This window comes from Denticeps clupeoides, chromosome 10, assembly GCF_900700375.1.
Source record: "Denticeps clupeoides chromosome 10, fDenClu1.1, whole genome shotgun sequence".
NCBI lineage: Eukaryota > Metazoa > Chordata > Actinopteri > Clupeiformes > Denticipitidae > Denticeps > Denticeps clupeoides.
This window is the reverse complement of record NC_041716.1, coordinates 22,680,932-22,700,283: the sequence shown is the minus strand read 5'-3', so window position 1 is coordinate 22,700,283 and position 19,352 is coordinate 22,680,932. Positions and strand designations below refer to the sequence as shown.

The window sequence follows — 19,352 nt, the reverse complement described above, 5'->3', positions numbered from 1 at the left end:
TCAGCATCCTGTCTATACCACAATATATGTTTACAATATCAGCTCTGCCAGATCAGCACACACACACACACACACACACACACACACACACACACACACACACACACACACACACACACACACATATATATATATATATATATATATATATATATATATATATATATATATGTGTGTGTGTATATATATATATGTGTGTATATATGTGTATATATGTATACACACACACACACACACACACATATATATATATGTATACACACACACACACACACACACACACACACACATATATATATATATATATATATATATATATATGTATATACACACACACACATATATATATATATATATGTGTGTGTGTGTGTGTGTGTGTGTGCTGATCTGTCAGAGCTGATATTGTAAACATATATTGTGGTATAGACAGGATGCTGACTGGACAACAATAATAAAATGCGTCATTTCAGGTTCCTTTTAATTAAATACATTCTTTATTCTTTAGAAACAACAAAGAGCAAATTAAATGAATCACTGTGTAAGTATTTGAGAAGATTACTTTTTTCATAGAATGGTTGTGTAGCTTTTTGAAATGTAGTATTGAAGTATTGATAAATGTGTTTTGCATTATTAATAAATGTGAATGCTGTCACTCGTTACAAAAAAAGAATTTGAATTGATATTGATTTCTTCTGTAAAATATAGACAGCCTAAATGATGGAACAGCATCATCATTCATTCACTTTAATGTCGTGTGTGGTTTTTTCAATATTTCATTTTGTAAATGTATGTAAATCTAAAGGTCAGTCTGTAAATCTATGCATTTTTTATTTAGAATATTATAGAAAAAGTGTTTTTTCTAACAATTCTGGGAGTAGTCATCTAAAATGTACTGAATATGAAACAGGGTCGTTCTTTGTTGGTTTAAGCCTTATTTAAAATCAATGTCATTTATTAATTCTGTTCATGCAGACTGTAATGAAAGCGCCTGGATCTGCTGCTGCGGCTGCTGCTGATGGAGAACGCATGTGACGTCACATTTATGCTCGGACACAGCGCGTGCAAAACCGCACGTAACGCTTGAAACGCGTTTGGACCGCCTACATTACCCAGAAAGCCTTGAGCTGAAAACTACAAACACGTATCCTCCGATTGGCTGGGTTTGAAGAGCAGAATGCGTAGTAAGCGTTTCCGGGTCAGGTCATTGTAAGGCAAGATGGCTGCGCAAGCTGACTTGGTTCGCGTTAAAGCAGAAGAAAACATTCGTGACTATTCCGATAAAAACAAAGCACAGAAAAAGAAGAAGAAACTGAGGTGCTCGCCATCTGCTGAAAGACCGCAGAAGTCAGAAAAAGACGCAAAGAAAGCGAAGCGGCCGCAGCTGCCGCCATGCGACCCCAGCAGAACCGAAACGCTTGTGCAGCATCGACACAATCAGAACCACCATCATAATCATCCTCATCACCATCATTACCATCATCAGAACACCAGGAAGGACGGACCACCGCACTGGCTCCCCCGGAAGATGAAAGCGGCGCCCCCGGTCCTTCCCTCCCTGTTCAGCTTCACTCCCCTACCGAAGGCCAGCGGTCTCAGTAGAAACCACGACAACGCCGAGGCTGGAACATGCAAAAAACAGGAAGGTATTTGTGCTTTTTATTTTTATTCCACACTGCTCCCTAAGAAAAAAGAGGGTTCACACACTTCCCACTAGGAAAAGCCTATTCATATTATATAGTTCTGGCATAAGAAATATAGAATGGACTTGTTTAGAGCCGAGTTTTCTTGCCGTATTTGGAAAAGTATTTCGTGCTTTTTCGACTCTTCACCAGCAGCTTATCTGAAATGCAGAGGCTTGAATAGGTTTAAAAATGGTTCCAGCAAAAACCTGACGCCATCCAGCAACATAAATGCACTGTTTTAGAAAAGTTAGATGTCTGCTTTTAACACATCCTAAATTTGTGCTGCTTTTCTTCCTTTTTTCTGCAAAATGGATTTTTGAAATAGTGGTGTTCTTGTACATTTCAGATACTAAAAAATGGCACGAATTTATGGCTTATAGCTTAAACACAGCAAAATGTTTCATGTGATTCGTGGTAAACTATACCTGAAGGGTGAAAACTGTCAAATAACCTGTATGCTTCATTTAGTCATTATCCATTATAAAAAGTAGTTGACAGTCTAGTAGAATATACTGTTATGATTTTTGGAACTTAAGCTGATATGTTTTCTCTTGTTAAGACCTAAAATTTGGGACTTACTATTGTGAAGTGTTCACCTCCTCTAAATTCGGCCAAAGCATTTGTACACTTGACATGGAATGATATTTTATGTCAGTGTTGCATGAATAGTATGTATGAAATTGCTTTAAAAGTAAAGTATTCTGGCAGGGAGATAAATAAATCATTGAAACTAATTTATTAGACTTTTATATTTATCATCAACAATTAGACTTTTCTGTTTCTTTATATTCAAAGTCCCGATTTCTGAAGAGAGAAATCTGAGAATCATATAAAGCACTGGATTGAACCAATATTACAGATTTAGTTTAAAACATTTTTGTGAGTTGGGTAACTAAATAGGTGCTAAAATAACAACTGTAGAGAAACATGCATATTGTAAAATGTAATGTGGACTGCAGTCACAGTGGACAACCCTAATCACACCACACCGATTGTTTTATCACTTTAAATGACTTTTTCTCTTTATAATCATGGTTTTAATGAAATCATTGGTCCAGTCTCTTGCCTGTTGTCACTTAAATTGCCTGCTTATGAGAGCAGGGCAACCATGACCATGTCCCTTATTTTCAGTCTACCCCTACTTAGTGTACCTACTTATCCCTTCTATGTTTGATTTGTTTCTCAAACAGAAACATGTCATGAGAATGGAAAAACCCATCTGGAAGACAAATACCTTCTGCTGAAGAAGAAGAAGAAGAAGAGAAAACATCAAGAGGAGGAGAAGACCAGGAGACTGTGTATGCACAGTAAAGAGGTTCAGACACACTGTTCAGGACTCATTGGGTCTGGTTATGGCCCATGTGCTGATGATCCAAAGTTGTCTGGCTCATTAAAGGAGGAGGAGCAAAGCTATCCTAGCCACCTGTCAGATGAATGCCGCATGCGTGTATGGATTCATATTCCCTTTTTGTCACACCAGGAGCACTCCATTCGTGGCAAATTTCTGGACCGCAGGCCACGCTTTGGTCAGCTCATTCATGAGGAGCAGCAGGCAAATGGCGGTGGGCTGGTTCTACATGCATTTGCAGATGAACTCTCACTGCTACGGCCACCTGACATGGAGAACTTTGCACATGACTTTCTAGAACTGGCATTTTCTGAAAGTACGGAAGGAGCAGCCCGTTATGCCCTTGCCGTGGTGCACGGAGCAGCTGCATATCTGCCTGACTTCCTGGACTACTTTGCATTCAGCTTCCCAAACACACCCGTCAAAGTGGAGATGTTGGGGAAGAAGGACATTGAGACGACCACCATCTCCAAATTCCACTCTCAGGTGGGCCCTACTGTACCATCCCCAAATCCCCTCTCAAATGCTTATCCTCCACTATTCTCTAAAAAGTTCCCATGCGTTGTTGAGGAAGCTCCTGTGAAAAACCATCTACCAGTCAGATGTTTTGGCATATGTCATGTATGGGCCTTTTTTCCTGACTATTACATAACATGTAGTAAATGTTTAATACTCGGCCACAGTGATGCTGCAGTAAGACGTTTTCCACAATAAATAACAACGATTTATTGTAATATTTTTGTCTGTTTAATTGAATGTCCAATCATCTGATTATCTTCTAGGTCATATTTCTGCAGAAATATAAAAGCTCTTTAAGATTGTCAATGGGAATGCTTTTCCAACATTCCTGAGCAATTTCTTTCTTATGATAACTTTTTGTCTGCGATCATATCAAGATGGTCAGGATGATGTCCAAAACAAACTAGAAGTTTCCTGCATTGGATCCTTAAACGCAGCTGCAGTACTTCCTGTAGCCTCTACAGAGTACTGTTGTTTTCGTCAATGCAATTCAGGACCAAATACAGAGCATCCGGAAACTTCACTTTTTCCACATTTTTTATGTTAGTCTTATTCCAAAATGTACCTTTTTCTCAGAATACTACACACATCACCCCATAATGACAACATGAAAAAAGCATTCACAGCCTTTGCTCGATACTTGGTTGATGTAGCAATTAAAGTCTTTTTGAATATGATGCCACAAGCTTGGTCCACCGATCCTTGGCCAGTTTGGCCCATTCCTCTTTGCAGCAGCTCTCAAGCTCCATCAGGTTGGATGGGAAGGGAGGGTTCACAGCCATTTTAAGATCTCTCCAGAGATGTTCAATCAGATTCAAGTCTGGGCTCTGGCTTGGCCACTCAAGGACATTCACAGAGTTGTCCTGAAGCCACTCCTTGGATATCTTGGCTGGGTGCTTAGGGTTGTTGTCCTGCTGAAAGATGAACCGTCGCCCCAGTCTGGAGCAGGTTTTCATCCAGGATGTCTCCGTACATTGCTGCAGCCATCTTTCCTTCCTGACTGCAGCCAGAAAACATCCCAACAGCTTGATTCACCGTGCTTCACTGTAGGGATGGTACTGACTCGGTGATGAGCCGTGCCTCTCTCTCCAAATGAGATGCCTGGCATTCACACCAAAGAGTTTCATCTTTGTCTCATCAGGCCAGAGAATTTTCCTTTGACGTCATGCTTGGTTTGAACTCTGACATGAGCTGTCACCTGTGGGACCTTATATAGAAGGTGTGTGTCTTTCATGTCCAGTCAACTGTTTTTCCACAGGTGGACTCCAGTTAATCTGCAGAAACATCTCAAGGATGATCAGAGAAAACAGGAGGCACCTGAGCTACATCTTGAGCTTAATGGCAAATGCTGTGAATACTTATGTGATTGTCTGTTTTTATTTTTAATACATTTAACAAAAGCGTAGTAAACTTTTTTTCATGTTGTCATTATAGAATTCTGATGAATTTAATCAATTTTGGAATAAGGCTGTCACATAAAATATGAGGATAAACTTGTGTGCTGTGAATACTTTCCGGATGCACTTTATGTTCATGAATGAACTATTCTCCGTAAATGCTGGTAGTTTAATATTGTTGACCAAGAAAGGCAAGATTAAATATACATGCTCATACATGCCACTAAAATAAGGCATCCTACATCTGAATGAATGAAATAGTCTTATTAAATACTGACAACAAAATCACACAAATATTATCGCTAGAAATCAAATTGATCAAATCATGGAGGTCTGGATTTAGAGTCGCACTCAAAATTAAAGTGGACAAACAGACTACAGGCTACATACATCTCAGTAGTATGTGTTGCCGCCATGTTCCTGTATGACCTTCCTACAACGCCTGGGCATGCTCCTGATGAGGTGGCGGGTGCTCTTCTGAGGGTCTCCTCCCAAATCTGAACTAAAGCATCCGCCAACTCCTGGACATCCGGTTGGTGGATGGAGCCATGATGTCCCAGGTGTGCTCAGGTCCAAGGATTGGTCATGATCATGTCCAAACCAACCTAGAAAAATCAAATGTTTCCTGCATTAGATTCTTAAACACAGCTGCAGTTGTAGTCCTCATATCCTCTACAGAGTAGTGTTGTTTTTGTCAATGAAATTTATGACAAAATACAGAGCATGTGGAAAGTACTAACTTTTTCCACATTATTCCAAAATGGACTAGGTTCTTTTCAACTTCTCAGAATTCTACACCCATCACTACTTGTGATTGTGTAGCAGATTGAATGGAGAACATGACAAAGCAATCTTTGGATGCTCTTTCATTACAGTAAAGTGAAAAAGAAAGCAATGTGTGGTTGAAAATACATGAAAGATATCCGGGTGTTTTCCATGTCTGGAATGATGCAGTGTATTCTTGAGTCTATAATGAAACTATAATATAATAATACGATAACCTTGTTTTAATCATTAAATGTTTTCGTTTGTTCTACAACGTGCTTGTAATTTTAATCAAACTTGCATTACTGAAAAAAAGACTCATGATCCGACATATTGGACATGTCAGTGCAATCAACGGGGGTCTTGAGTTCAAGGCCACAACGCTAAAACCACGAAGGCCGAAGGCCTGGCCTCTCTGCTCAATATGACCTACGGGTCGAGCACAATCTGGTCGAAGGGCTTTTATTTCCGCACAGTTAGACCAATGGCTTGGCATCCACAGGTCGCGTGCTATTCCCAAAAACTTACTCACTTACTACCATTGTGTCCCTGAGCAAGACACTTAACCCTAAATTGTTCCGGGGGGACTGTCCCTTTAACTACTGATTGTAAGTCGCTCTGGATAAGGGCGTCTGATAAATGCCGTAAATGTAAATGATCTTGCCTTCGGGAGACACCCTTCACTCGTTCACATTGAATCCCTTTCATTTAGTCTCTGATTATGGTCTTTTGTCCTGTACAGAATTTTTCATGGTGGGTCAGACACACACCCTGAATGTGGGGTTTAATCGTACACATGCTTGTTTCGGCATCCACTCCACATTTTCAGCATTTCCTCATTTGAACTTGAATGCATGCTAACATGCACATTTTTCTACTAAATTAATGTGACTCATCATGGCCACAGCTTCCTTTGGCATCCTTCTCAAAGGAGGAAACCTTGGGAAGGAGTGAGTCAGAGAGGGACCAGGATACCCTTCCAGGGTAAAGTGAGCATGCAATTGGTCAGCTGTTTATTGCCAGGCACCAGGATCCCTCTAGTGAGTAAGATACTCACCTTTGAAACAGAAGACTCAGGTTCAAATTCCACTTACTACCATTGTGTCCCTGAGCAAGACACTTAACCCTAAGTTGCTCCAGGGTGACTGTCCCTGTAACTGTCCCTCTTGATATGGGCATCTGATAAATGTGGCATTTTGACCTAGCTGGAGTTTACTCTTGGTGAGATAGAAAGGCTATCCAGAGTTATGATGTAGTCAGACAGCTTACGTACAAGAACTTGTGTCTTATCAGGGTTTAACAGAAGAAAGTTAGTGAGCATCCACTGTCTAATGTCCTTCAGACAATTTTCTATTCTGTTCACCTGCTGCCTCTCATCTGGCATTGCGGATACATACGACTGTGTGTTGTCGGCATAGCAGTGAAAGTTAATGTTGTATTATGAATAACATGGTAACATGTATAAGGAAAACAGCTATGGACCTAAGATGGAAGCCAGAATCCTTCTTGAATGTTGTTGCTGGATAGGTACCCACACAGCTGCTGGGCTACAACCAAGGTTGGGTTTTTTAATCAGGGGTCTTATTACTTCGACCTTGAAGGAACATGGCACGTTGCTGGTGCTAAGTGACATCAGGTGCTACTTGTTTAAGGAAACTTGTAGGAAGCCAATCTAATATACACGTACATTGATTTGATGATGATATTAGTTAAATTAATTCAGCCTCTTTAAAGAGGCTGAAGTGTTCTAATCGGCGATCTGCTATATGAATATTGTTTTCCATAAAAATATTGACAGAGTTGTTTGTCATGTTTCAAATCCTATCTCTATTCCTAACAATTTTAGTATTAAAGAAGTTAAAATAGTCGCTACTATAACAAGTTATGGCATCCGTGTCGGCCTTATTCCTGGTTTGTTTGTCTAGATCATGACCGAACATCCTTGATAACCTGTTCCAGAGTGCTCTGGACTTTGGACTGGGGTGAATGCTCGTCTTTCAACAGGACAATATGCCTAGGCACATGTTCAAGACAAAGGAGTGGCTTTAGGACATCTCCTTTTAGGAGTGCTCTTTCTGGAGAGATGGGGAAATGGCTTTGCTCTGATGCTAAACCATCCAAACTGATTGAGAAGTTCTGCAAAGAAGAATGGGAAAAACTGGCCAAAAACAGGTGTACCAAACTTGTATCATCATACACATGCTTTCTGGATGCACTGCGTTGTAGAGGAGGCAGCATGAGTAGAGGTGGACATTCTTCTGGACCTGAGCAGCTCTACATAATGAAGAAAACTATGAGGTTTATCAAGAAATTCTAGAACACAACCTCAAGCCAGTGGCTGAAGCAAATTTGCATTCTATCTTCGTCAGAGTCTGAACCTGAATCCAACTGAAATGCTATGGCTGGGCCTCGATTGGGCAGTTACAGTGCAAAGGAAGTTCAAGATTAAGTTCAAGTGACAGTGATGTAGCAGCAGAGAACGCTCTCAGTGGTCCCCGGTTGAACGATGTGAGGGTGGGAGGCCGGCCTTTGTCAGTTTTCTGAGGAAGTGCAGTCATTGATTGGCTTTCTTGGTGGTGGTTGATGTGGAGTTGAGGCTCAAGGAGGGGTCATCTGTCATGTGCACAACCAGGAACTTCACAATGCTGACTATCTCATCCATCGATGTGCAGTGGGGTGGGGGCAGTCGGTTTCTTCCTGAAGTTGACAACCATCTCTTTGGTCTTGGTGACATTGAGAGTCAGATTGTTCCACCAGATGTTTTATCTCCTCTCTGTAAGCAGACTACCGTTGTGTCATCTGCGAACTTGATGATGTGGTTGGAACTGTACTGTGCAGCACAGTCGTGTGTCAGCAGAGTGAACAGCAGTGGGCTGAGCAGCATCCTTGTGGGGAACCTGTGTTCAATCTGAGGACCTTGGAGGGGTTATTTCCTATAGACACAGACTGAGGCCTGTCTGAACTCCAAGATCCAGTTCCAGAGCTAATTCCCAGCAGGTCTAACTTCATTAACAGCTTCTGAGGGATGATGGTATTGAATGCTGAGCTGAAGTCAATAAACAGCATTCTGGCATAAAAATAATTTTTTATTGCATGTAGGGTGGAAGAAAATTCCATCATCTGTGGAGCGATTCGAGCAGTAAACAAACTGAATTGTGTCCAGATCCTTTGGGAGTTGGGTCTTCATGTGCCACAGTACCAGCTTCTCCAAGCACTTCATAATGGTGGTAGTAGCCTAGTGGGTAAGACACTCGCCTGTGAACCAGAAGACCTGGGTTCAAATCCCACTTACTACCATTGTGTCCCTGAGCAAGACACTTAACCTTAAGTTGCTGTCCCTGGAGACTGTCCCTGTAATTACTGATTGTAAGTCGCTCTGGATAAGGGCGTCTGATAAATGCTGTAAATGTAAATAATGATGGGTGTTAGTGTTATGGGCTGGTATTCATTGAGGCAGGACACAGTTGACTTCTGAGGCACTGGGACGATCTTACTGGTTTTGAGGCATGCAGGTATCACGGCTGATCTCAGTGATGTGTTCAAGATATCTGCAAGCTGCTCAGCACAGTCCTGCACCACCTGACCCAGTATGTTGTCTGGTCCCATGGGTTCATCTGGCAGGGAGGGGTCATTGCTGCAGTCTTGATGGGTTGGCTTGTAGCACATGATGGTCTGGATACCCTGGCACATGCACGGTGTGTCCTTTGAAGACGTGAAGTGGCTGTTTTCTCTGCATAAGCTTGCTTTGCCTTCTTAAGTAACAAGTTGGCTCTGGCTCTTGTCTTTGCAGAGTCCCCGATTTTCACCAGGTTGTGCAGCTTTGCAGAGAACCAGGGTTTGTTGTTTGGTCGGGTGATGGCAGACTTTGAGACTGTGACATCCTCAACACACTTGCTGATGTAGCAGGTGACTGAGGTCAGAGTGGTCATAGGTGGCTGCATCCCTAAACATTTCCCAGTCTGTGCAGTCAAAACAGTCCTGGACGGCAGAGACGGCTCCCTGGGGCCACATTCTCACCGCTCTGGTTACATTTACATTTACATTTACAGCATTTATCAGACGCCCTTATCCAGAGCGACTTACAATCAGTAGTTACAGGGACAGTCTCCCTGGAGCAACTTAGGGTTAAGTGTCTTGCTCAGGGACACAATGGTAGTAAGTGGGATTCGAACCCGGGTCTTCTGGTTCATAGGCGAGTGTGTTACCCACTAGACTACTACCACCCTCTGGTCTGAACTGCTTGATGATGGGTCTGTAGGCTGGGGATGTGGGGGAGTAGTGTAGCCTTGTATGCACGCTGGATGTTTGTGTTAACAAGGCCTAGCATATTGTCCGCTTGTGTCGCAAGGTCAGTGTTGGCAGTGCTGATTTGCGTTTTGCATTGTTGAAGTCTCCCACGACAATGAAGAAGCCTTCCAGCTAGTCTGTCTGTAGACGCGATAATGATCACAGCGGTGAACTCTCTCTGTATGTAGAATGGTCTGCATCTGACTGCTGAAACCTGCACAGAGACAGAGCTGTTCTTGATGTAGACATGCAGGCCACCGTTTTGGCCACATTGTTGCCAAAGGTGCATCAACAAAGTCTTGAGCAGAAGTTAATTTAATATAAAGAATTGTATCCATTTTGTAATAAGGCTGTAACATAACAAAATGTATGCGCTATAAATACTTTCCACATGCACTGCACGTCACATGTTCCCAAAGCAGATGCAACAAAGTGATTGGTGGTTACAGAAAATGATTTTGAGGAATTGCTGTTAAAAGAGGTACCACACGCAATAGAGGGTTCACATGATTTTTGTACTCAATTTCAAATATTTTTGTTTATATCTAAGTTTTATATTGTCTGTTGTATTAATTCATTAAGATGACAAATTGGTGCTTAGATGTGTACCAAATAAGACTATACTGATATTTTTGCAAAATGTGTGATTCACAAACTTTCAAACATCACTGAAGATGTGCTTTTTAAGTGGTGTGAAATACAGAATTCATAGCCTGACGTGCATTTAACTAATGTAAAATTACATTTTATTTAAATGTATCTTTATATTCTCTGCCAATAATACATGAGTGCATGAAAATGTGGTGTTCATTTTGTGTGTTTTTGAGCAGGTGAACAGGACCTACTGTTCAGGAACATACCGGGCTGGTCCTATGCGGCAGATAAGTTTAGTAGGTGCTGTGGATGAGGAGGTGGGGGATTATTTCCCAGAATTCTTGGACATGCTAGAGGAGTCACCATTTTTGAAGGTGAGAAGGGGAATTGGCTGCGTAGCACAGACGGTCTGGTGAATTAAGGACTCGTACTGGGGACTATTAAAATCTTGTCTGTTTTGTTGTGTATATAAATCACCAATGTCACATTTGGGGTGTGTCTCTAGTTGACTCTGCCATGGGGGAGTCTCTCCAGCCTGAAGCTGAGCTGCAGGTCCCAGAGTGATGACGGACCTATCATGTGGGTTCGACCAGGAGAGCAGATGGTGCCAACAGCAGATATGCCCAAATCCCCATTCAAACGACGCAGGTCCTCACAATATATCCCTCCTATATTAACATCTTTAAATTATTTCTAAAATTTCAAGATAATAATAATAATTATTATTATTATTAATATATGTATTATAACTTAAACATCTAGCATAATTATTTTAGGCCATGTTGACCATTATTGAAATCATTATTTTTGCTCTTTACAGTGTCCATTATGTTATCTTATTGTTATTTATATACAGTGGAGTCTGAAAGTATTCAGACCCCCTTTTTTTTTTTTTTTTTGTTATATTGTAACCATTTGCTAAAATCATTTTTCCTGATTGATGTACAAAAAGCACCCCATAATGACAGAAAAACACAGAATTTAGGGAATTTTACTGATTTATTAACAAAGAAAAACTGGAATATCACATGGTCCTAAGTATTCAGACCCTTTGCTGTGATGCTTATATATTTAACTCAGGTTCTGTCCATTTCTTCTGATCAACGTTGAGATGGTTCTACACCTTCGTTTCAGTCCAGCTCTGTTTATACTGACTGGACTTGATTAGGAAAGCCACACCCCTGTCTATATAAGACCTTACAGCTCACAATGCAGGTCAGAGCAAATGAGAATAATGAGGTCAAAGGAACTGCCTGAAGAACTCAGAGACAGAGTTGTGGCAATGCATAGATCTGGCCAAGGCTACAAAAAAGGTTCCACAATGGCCTCCATAATCCTTAAATGAAAGACGTTTGGGAGGACCAGAGCCCTTCGTAGAGCTGGCTGTCTGGCCAAACTGGGAGGAAGAAGAGCCCATGGGAAGAAGAGCCCAAAGGTCACTGTGGCTGAGCTCTAGAGATGCAGTCAGGAGATGGGGAGAAAGTTGTAAAAAGTCAACCATGACTGTAGCTCCCCACCAGTTGGGGCTTTATGGCAGAGTGGCCCGACAGAAGCGTCTCTTCAGTACAAGACACATTAAAGCCTGCATGGAGTGTGCTAAAAAACACCCGAAGGACTCAAATATGGTGAGAAATAAGATTCTCTGGTGTGATGAGACCAAGATAGAACTTTTTGACCTTAATTCTAAGCATGTGTAGAGAAAACCAGACACTTTTCACCAGCTGTCCAATAAAGCCCCAACCGTGAAGCATGGTGGTGGCAGCATCATGCTGTGGGGTGTTTTGCAGCCGCAGGGACAGGACAACTGGTTGCATCAAGGAAAAGATGAATGCGGCCAAGTACAGGGACACCCTGGACGGAATCCTTCTCTAGAGTGCTTAGGATCTCAGACTGGACCCAAGGTTTACCTTCCAACAAGACAATGACCCTAAGCACACTGCTAAAAATAATGAAGAAGTGGCTTCACAACAACTCTATGACTGTTCTTGAATGGTCCAGCCAGAGCCCTGACTTCAATCCAATTCAGCATCTCTGGAGAGACCTTAAAATGGGTGTCCACCAACGTTTACCATCCAACCTGAGAGATCTGCAAGGAGGAATCTTACTAGGATCCCCAAATCCAGGTGTGAGAAACTTGCTGCATCTTTCCCAAAATAGCTGGATTAGATTAATATGGTGCTTCTACTAAATACTGAGCAAAGGGTCTGAATACTTAGGACCATGTGATATTAAAGATTTTCTTTGTTCAGGATTTGCTTCTGTTCCTATTATTAATTGAATGCATTTTCTCACATTACTTTAGGTCCATGAATGAAATTAAGAATCTTCACTACTTGCCCCGCACAAGTGAACCACGTGAGGTTCTGTTTGAGGACCGGACCCGAGCACACGCGGACCATGTGGGTCAGAGCTTTGATTGGCAGAGTACCGCTGCTGTCGGGATCTTGAAGGCAGTGCAGTTTGGAGAATGGTGAGTGTGTGTGAATTTTATAATATTTTATATTGTGTTATGTTCACTGCATATCATACCGTGTATGACTGTGTATGTGACAAATAAAATTTGAATTTGAAAACTTTTAATTTTGAAACTAGAACTGGTCGATATGGCCAAAAATGTTACCTGGCTGAAACCAAACATTTTATCAACGTGAAACCATGACTATCTCGGGCTTCCTCGGCCAGCCATTTTTCTCCTTGCTAGCTTTACGCACTGAACCACATCAAGTGGTACTGCGCATTGCTCCATATTCCCAACCTGAGGTGAAATGGGGTTTATATTTATATTCTTTGGGCCTGAAATCTGAATGCATTACTTAACAAAATAAGCCAATCAGGATGCTCTGGTGACCCATACAAAAGCAGGTTCTCTCCATGTCTCTCTCGCATTTCTTCATGGCTGTGTGATGCACAGTCTCTTTTGCTTGCTTTAGTTTCCAGGTTATTTTATTTAATTTACGAACATCAGGGAGTTGCTATCAATATGCGTGAGACTCCTGGAACTTACGATGTCTGGCAGCTGCGTGTCGAATACACATACAAAATATGCCAAAAATGTCCAAAGCTGATCAGCGAGATCAAGCTGAATTTTTCACCATCATCGACCGTGTTATGGCCCAGCCCTACATTCAACATGCAGCTTGCAGATACACAAGGCAACAGTTGTGCTTTGATACTTTCCCATTGATATTGGGCAGTATCATTTTGATTTCAACCATTCTGATCATCTTTTCTGTTTGTTTCTGGTAGGAGTGACAGGCCACGTGTAACCAAGGACGTGGTGTGTTTTCAGGCAGAAGACTTCAGTGATGTGGTTCAGCGGCTCCAGCTTGATCTGTATGAGCCACCCGTGTCTCAGGTAGGAGCAACATCTCCTACACCACCATTGTTACAATTTGATTTAATGTAAAAGGACATTTTAATAACTCAAATACAAAAAATGAGGCAGTCTTTCCCTGTGAAAATCAAAAGATTACATACAGTGGTGGCTGCTATGGCATGATTTCTCAGAATAGACACAGTAGTATTAAATGTAAATGGAATCTGCAACCTTGCGGTTGTCTGGTAAAGAGGTGAGTATGGTATCCATTAAGCTTCTACCACTCCATACTGACTTGGCACAGTGGAGCAGTGGAAGCCTAGCAGCCAAGGAAGCGGAAAGGTTGGGAATGGGTGGTAGTAGCCTAGTGGGTAACACAATTGCTATGAACCAGAAGAGCCAAGTTCAAATCCCACTTACTTTCATTGTGTCCATGAGCAAAACACTTAACCCTGAGTGTCTCCGGGGGGGACTGTCCCTGTAACTACTGCTCTGGAGAAATGTAACTTAATGCACCATTCTGATATGTTTATCACATATTGATCAAATAATGATCCAAATAACTGGATTGGGTGACGGTAACTGTGTTGATCTAAGCAATCAATGTATTGAGTTAAATTGTTGGTTATTGAACATTTTATATGCATGTGTGCTAGGGCTGCACGATATATCATTATCATTATCACGATAATAGTATACGCAATATCTGTATCGCAAAGAGTTGCAATAAATGAAATTTATGCTGCTTCCGAAATCGCATACGATATACTATTTGTGACAAGCCGTCGCCCCGAGGTCAGGTCAAGTGTAAAATATAAAAATCTAATTCAAATGTAGTACCTACTCAAGTAGTATGCGATTTCGGACGCAGCATTAAATTATGTAATGGGCCATGTAATGTTTACATGTTAATATTAATTTTAATTTATGTGAATGTTGACAATATGTTTGTATTTCCACTACATACCAATTTATTTGAGGCCTGTACACTTTGTTTAATAGTATTTTCTTATTTCATTTTTGTTTAATAATATTTTTATATATATAAAAAAACAGGCATGGCAAGGAAATATTTTGTTTAAAAGATGCTCTTGTTTAAAGACACTCTAGATGAGTGTATGGTTACATGTAAATAAAAAGTAATCTTTGAAAGCAATTCATATTGTGTTGGCAGGTCCCTGGTAACAGCAATCCAGAAATCAGAATATCTGCTGAGGGTTATAAGTCATTTATAATGTTTTGAAGTCTAAATATTTGCAACTTCCTTGACATATTGTTTCTTTTTAGCCTGAATTAGATTTAATTAGATCAGATGAATATATATTACCTGTTTATTTTAGTATGATCATTACATATATAAATGAGTTTTTTTTTAAATAGCTAATAATAATAAAATTAATCGCAAAATTCAACAACAATATTGCATATTTTCCCGAAATCTTGCAGCTTTAATATGTGCACTACATCCTGTGAGTGAGCTCTCAGTTACAGTTGGCTGCATACCAAACACGGAAGGTGTGGCACTGTGCACTGAAGTCGACTTGTATGCCCAAAGACCGTTCCATGTTGTCTGGAAGTGTGCAGTGTGACATATTGATGTCCAACTAGAAATAAGCATTGAGGTGGGCTCTCTCTGAAAGGAGTCTCAAATCAATATTTGCTGATCCTTTTTGCACTGAACAACTAATTCTGGGTTGAATGTTTTTTATATAATCACTTTACATTTTGATTTATCATGTTTGTTTGCTCTAATTTGTGATGGGTTTTTATCATTTCCGTAGTACATTATAATTCCTCACATTTGTTGCACTTTTTCTAATATACAGTACAGGCCAAAAGTTTGGACACACCTTCTCATTCATGTTTTTTTATTTTATGACCATTTCCATTTTATGACTATTTTTTTATGTTCTCCTCAGTGTGTGCAGTGGGTAGACGATGCCAAGCTGAACCAGCTACGGCGTGAAGGTATCCGATATGCCCGTGTCCAGCTGTGTGATAATGACATTTACTTCATTCCACGAAATGTTATCCACCAGTTCAAAACTGTGTCAGCTGTCTGCAGCCTGGCCTGGCATGTGCGTCTGAAGCATTACCACCCTGATCTGTCTGAAAGAGAGGAAGTGGCTAAGTCCAATGTCCCCAAGTCACCTGAAGCCAAAGAGCCAACCAGTGTCCACCACCTGAAGGACCCAGCCCTGGGAGAGACATTACTTCAGAGAACAACCAGCCCACCTAAGCCTGGCCCTCCTCTGTCAGCGTGCTCTGGTACCACCAGCTCGAATCCTAGGATACTTCCTGTCACATGCTCCCAATGGCCATTTGATTCTGAGCTGCCACTGACTTATGCTTACTCAGACTGCACCTCCAAGGCCACACCCGGTGCCGATAAACAGTCCATTTCAAATGACAATTTGTGACTCTTAACTTCTCCCAGACTTGCAGTAGGCGGAGTTTATTTAAAACACAATGGTGAAGTATTAAGGTTTTTTATGTTTGAATCTAGGTTTAGGAATGAACCCAGACATGCTCAGTGTTTCCTCTGATGTTTTTTTACTCTTATAACTCCTTACAAACAAGTGTCTGTCACACACAAAAACAGATTGTGTTGTGCTGGTTTTTCTATGGGATATACACACTTTATTTAAGGTAGGAAAACTTACCCCATTAAATGTGAGATTTCACTTATTTTTCCATTTGAGAAAAGAGCCGTGGTTTTCATGTTGTTCTCTAGTGCTGGTTTTTGTTTCCACTTTGACAAAAACTAGCAAGAAGCTGCTTAATTTACTAAGACATGCACCACACATGCTAAAATTTTATTTCATTAGATTATTCATATAATCTGTATGACATTTCTATGCCCCTTACTCTGTAAATTTTCAAATTACTTTTTAAGCACTGTATTCATATGACATTATGTGCTATTAAATAAAACACATAAAACAGTGCACTACTGTACAATTTCATTTATTAACTTAATCTCCATAGTAATTGTACAGCCTTTGATATGTTCATTTTGTTGACATGCATAAAAGCTGACCTCTTATAGCAGCAAGTGCTGTTAGGATGTGTAGGATACACCTAGAACACCGAGTATACCGACAGAACACTCCATCACTTTCCATCCACAAGGGGGCACCAGCTTGCTTCCAGGTTTCAGGTAAAAAGAAGCTGGAGGAGAACCTAATGAGGCTGGCTGGCTTATGGTGAAACATTGGTTGTGGATCTTCCCCAGTTTGGCCTCTGGATGTAACTTTTGGCTTCCTCCCAGTTATTTGGATGCACATGGATCCATTTTGGTTTTCTTTTGTTTGTGGGGATTTCCCCTACTTGAACTGGTAGAGTTAAGGAAGATAGAAGACGCTCCGGCCCCAGGTTTTAGGCCCAGGACCAGGTTTTGCACTGAGGCCTGGAGGTAAGTGGTGTCCCTTTGGTCCACCATCTATTTAGATTTCACCCATGCTGACCACCATGTCTATTGCACACATTCAGGTTTTTAGCTGACTTCCTAATACTTCCTTGTGTTTATGTGTGCGGTACAATAGTAATATTGAAGGTTCTGAGTCGTTTGGTGCCTGGTTTGTGGTCAGCAAGGTTGACTGGTTGTTAACAGATTTATTGTTTGTGACCGATACAGACCAGGATGTGTCTTGTTCTGTCTGACATGAATGGTTTTTGATCCTTTAATCATTTAGCAGCGACAATGTCTGCCTTTAATGTGGAAGAATTCGCAGCTCAGGTGCCCCATGTGTGTTTGGTTTGGATTTCAAAGCCACATCTCTTAAGTTGAGTTGAGTTTTGTCAGGCTGAGGTTTTACCTGACTCTGAAGACTGAAATGTCTTGAGAGAGATCTGGCGAGGAAAGCTAAGGAACTAGAAATGCTTCAGATGGATAGGGAAAATGCTTTGGAGTTGGCCAGAGTCAGACAGCAAGATCATCAGCATCAACAGGAACATGAGACCAGATTTGACTTGACTAAGTGTTTTGCTCTAATGCCCTGATTCTGTCCAGATGGGATTTTTGAAACGTTTGAATGTCGCCCATGTGAGTGGCATTTCCCGAGGGAAGAATAGGAATCTTTGGGAGTTGACCGTATGGCCCAGGAGACTTATGCAGCGCTTAGCCCTGAGATTAATACTGGTTATAAGGAGGTGATAAAAGCTGTTCTTAGAGCTTTTGAGCTGGTACCGCCAGCAGTTTTGTATGGTAAGGTTGAAAGTTGGGCAAACGTATGGTGATCTGGCAAGGCAGCAGGAGCTGGTTTTTGATTTGTTTTCAGGTCTGCAAGCTGGGCTATAAAAGATGCTGGAGGAGGAGCTAATGGGGCTGGCTGGCTTATAGTGATACATTGGTTGTAGATCTTCCCCAGTTTGGCCTCTGGATGTACCTTTTTCCTGCCAACATCTGTCTTGGGATGACCTTCTTTTCTAACATTCCATGAACTGAAAACACATTTTCAGTACTAAAGTATTTAGGTCTTGTGTTAGTGTTGGTAACCTCTCATTTCTTTCCCAGAACCTATCCAAACCTCTTTGGGTTTGAATGTAAATGTATGAATTTTGAATGTATTCCCATGGCCGTACGGGTCTGAAATGTGCATTTGGTTGTGACATGACTCAAGTGAAACCTGTTTTTGTGAAGAGCTGAAGTGAAAGTGATAAGTTGTCACATGTGACACAGCACAGCACACAGTGAATACAGTGAAATGTGGTCTCTGTATTTAACCATCCCCTGAGGGAGCAGCGTGTGGGGGGACAGTACTTGCTCAGTGGCATGGGATACGTACTGGTCTGTTTCCTTACCCGCTAGGCCACCCACTACAGCTGCTCTTCCAGCAGTAAATTCCGCATGTCTTCTAGAGGTCTGCATGCAGCAGCTGAGCGAGGGGTCCTGTGTGCTCCGAATTGCATTTTACTGCAAACTGAAATGTTCTCTCGTCCCACAACACTAGCTTCCAACCTTGTGTTAACTGTGTACTGTAGTACAGTAGCTCATAGGAACATGTTGCATGCTTTGTATTATAAAAAATGGAACACTCCTGCTGAATTTGTACTAAAATGTTTTTTGTTTGTTTGCATTTTTAATAGAAGTTTGTATAAATGTATTGTCATAGGAAAATGTACATTTTTTGTAATTACATATAAGATACATTTCTAGATCAAAATCTTTTTTTTTAATGACTGGATAACCTGTCTGGTGTATTTTTAATAAACCCTTTGTTTTAAGTCTACCTTTACTTTCCATAGAGAAAAGGAGGCAGCAGTTGTCCAAAAATAGTATAGAAGAGAATTGTCATGAAGTAAAAAGTGTAATACTGCTTCTGGCCTCTGTGGGAACTGGGTTTTATTAGAATGAACTGCGATCATGTCTGCCTCTCTCTCACATAACAGCATGAAAAAATATAATTCGCACAAAATGAATTCATGATCATTTTAAGACTTTA

At 41.0% G+C, this 19,352-nt stretch overlaps 1 protein-coding gene across 1 annotated transcript; it reads left to right on the top strand.

The window, feature by feature from the left end:
- The first annotated feature begins 1,200 nt into the window (after positions 1 to 1,200).
- On the top strand, positions 1,201 to 19,088 carry rsbn1 (round spermatid basic protein 1). Its single transcript, XM_028993304.1, has 7 exons — positions 1,201 to 1,643; positions 2,873 to 3,516; positions 10,829 to 10,966; positions 11,098 to 11,240; positions 12,895 to 13,062; positions 13,839 to 13,947; positions 15,828 to 19,088. Exons 1-7 carry the CDS (start codon positions 1,217 to 1,219, stop codon positions 16,326 to 16,328), a joined length of 2,130 nt encoding a protein of 709 aa, XP_028849137.1. The 5' UTR covers positions 1,201 to 1,216; the 3' UTR covers positions 16,329 to 19,088.
- Positions 19,089 to 19,352: the final 264 nt, after the last annotated feature.

What these genes read in the sequence shown, in the direction of transcription:
- rsbn1 (XM_028993304.1), top strand. Translation starts at nt 1,217, where the DNA reads ATGGCTGCGCAAGCTGACTTGGTTCGCGTTAAAGCAGAAGAAAACATT. An exon ending in AACATGCAAAAAACAGGAAG is followed by an intron (nt 1,644 to 2,872) that starts GTATTTGTGCTT and finishes TTTCTCAAACAG; the next exon opens with AAACATGTCATGAGAATGGA. An exon ending in ATGAGCCACCCGTGTCTCAG is followed by an intron (nt 13,948 to 15,827) that starts GTAGGAGCAACA and finishes TGTTCTCCTCAG; the next exon opens with TGTGTGCAGTGGGTAGACGA.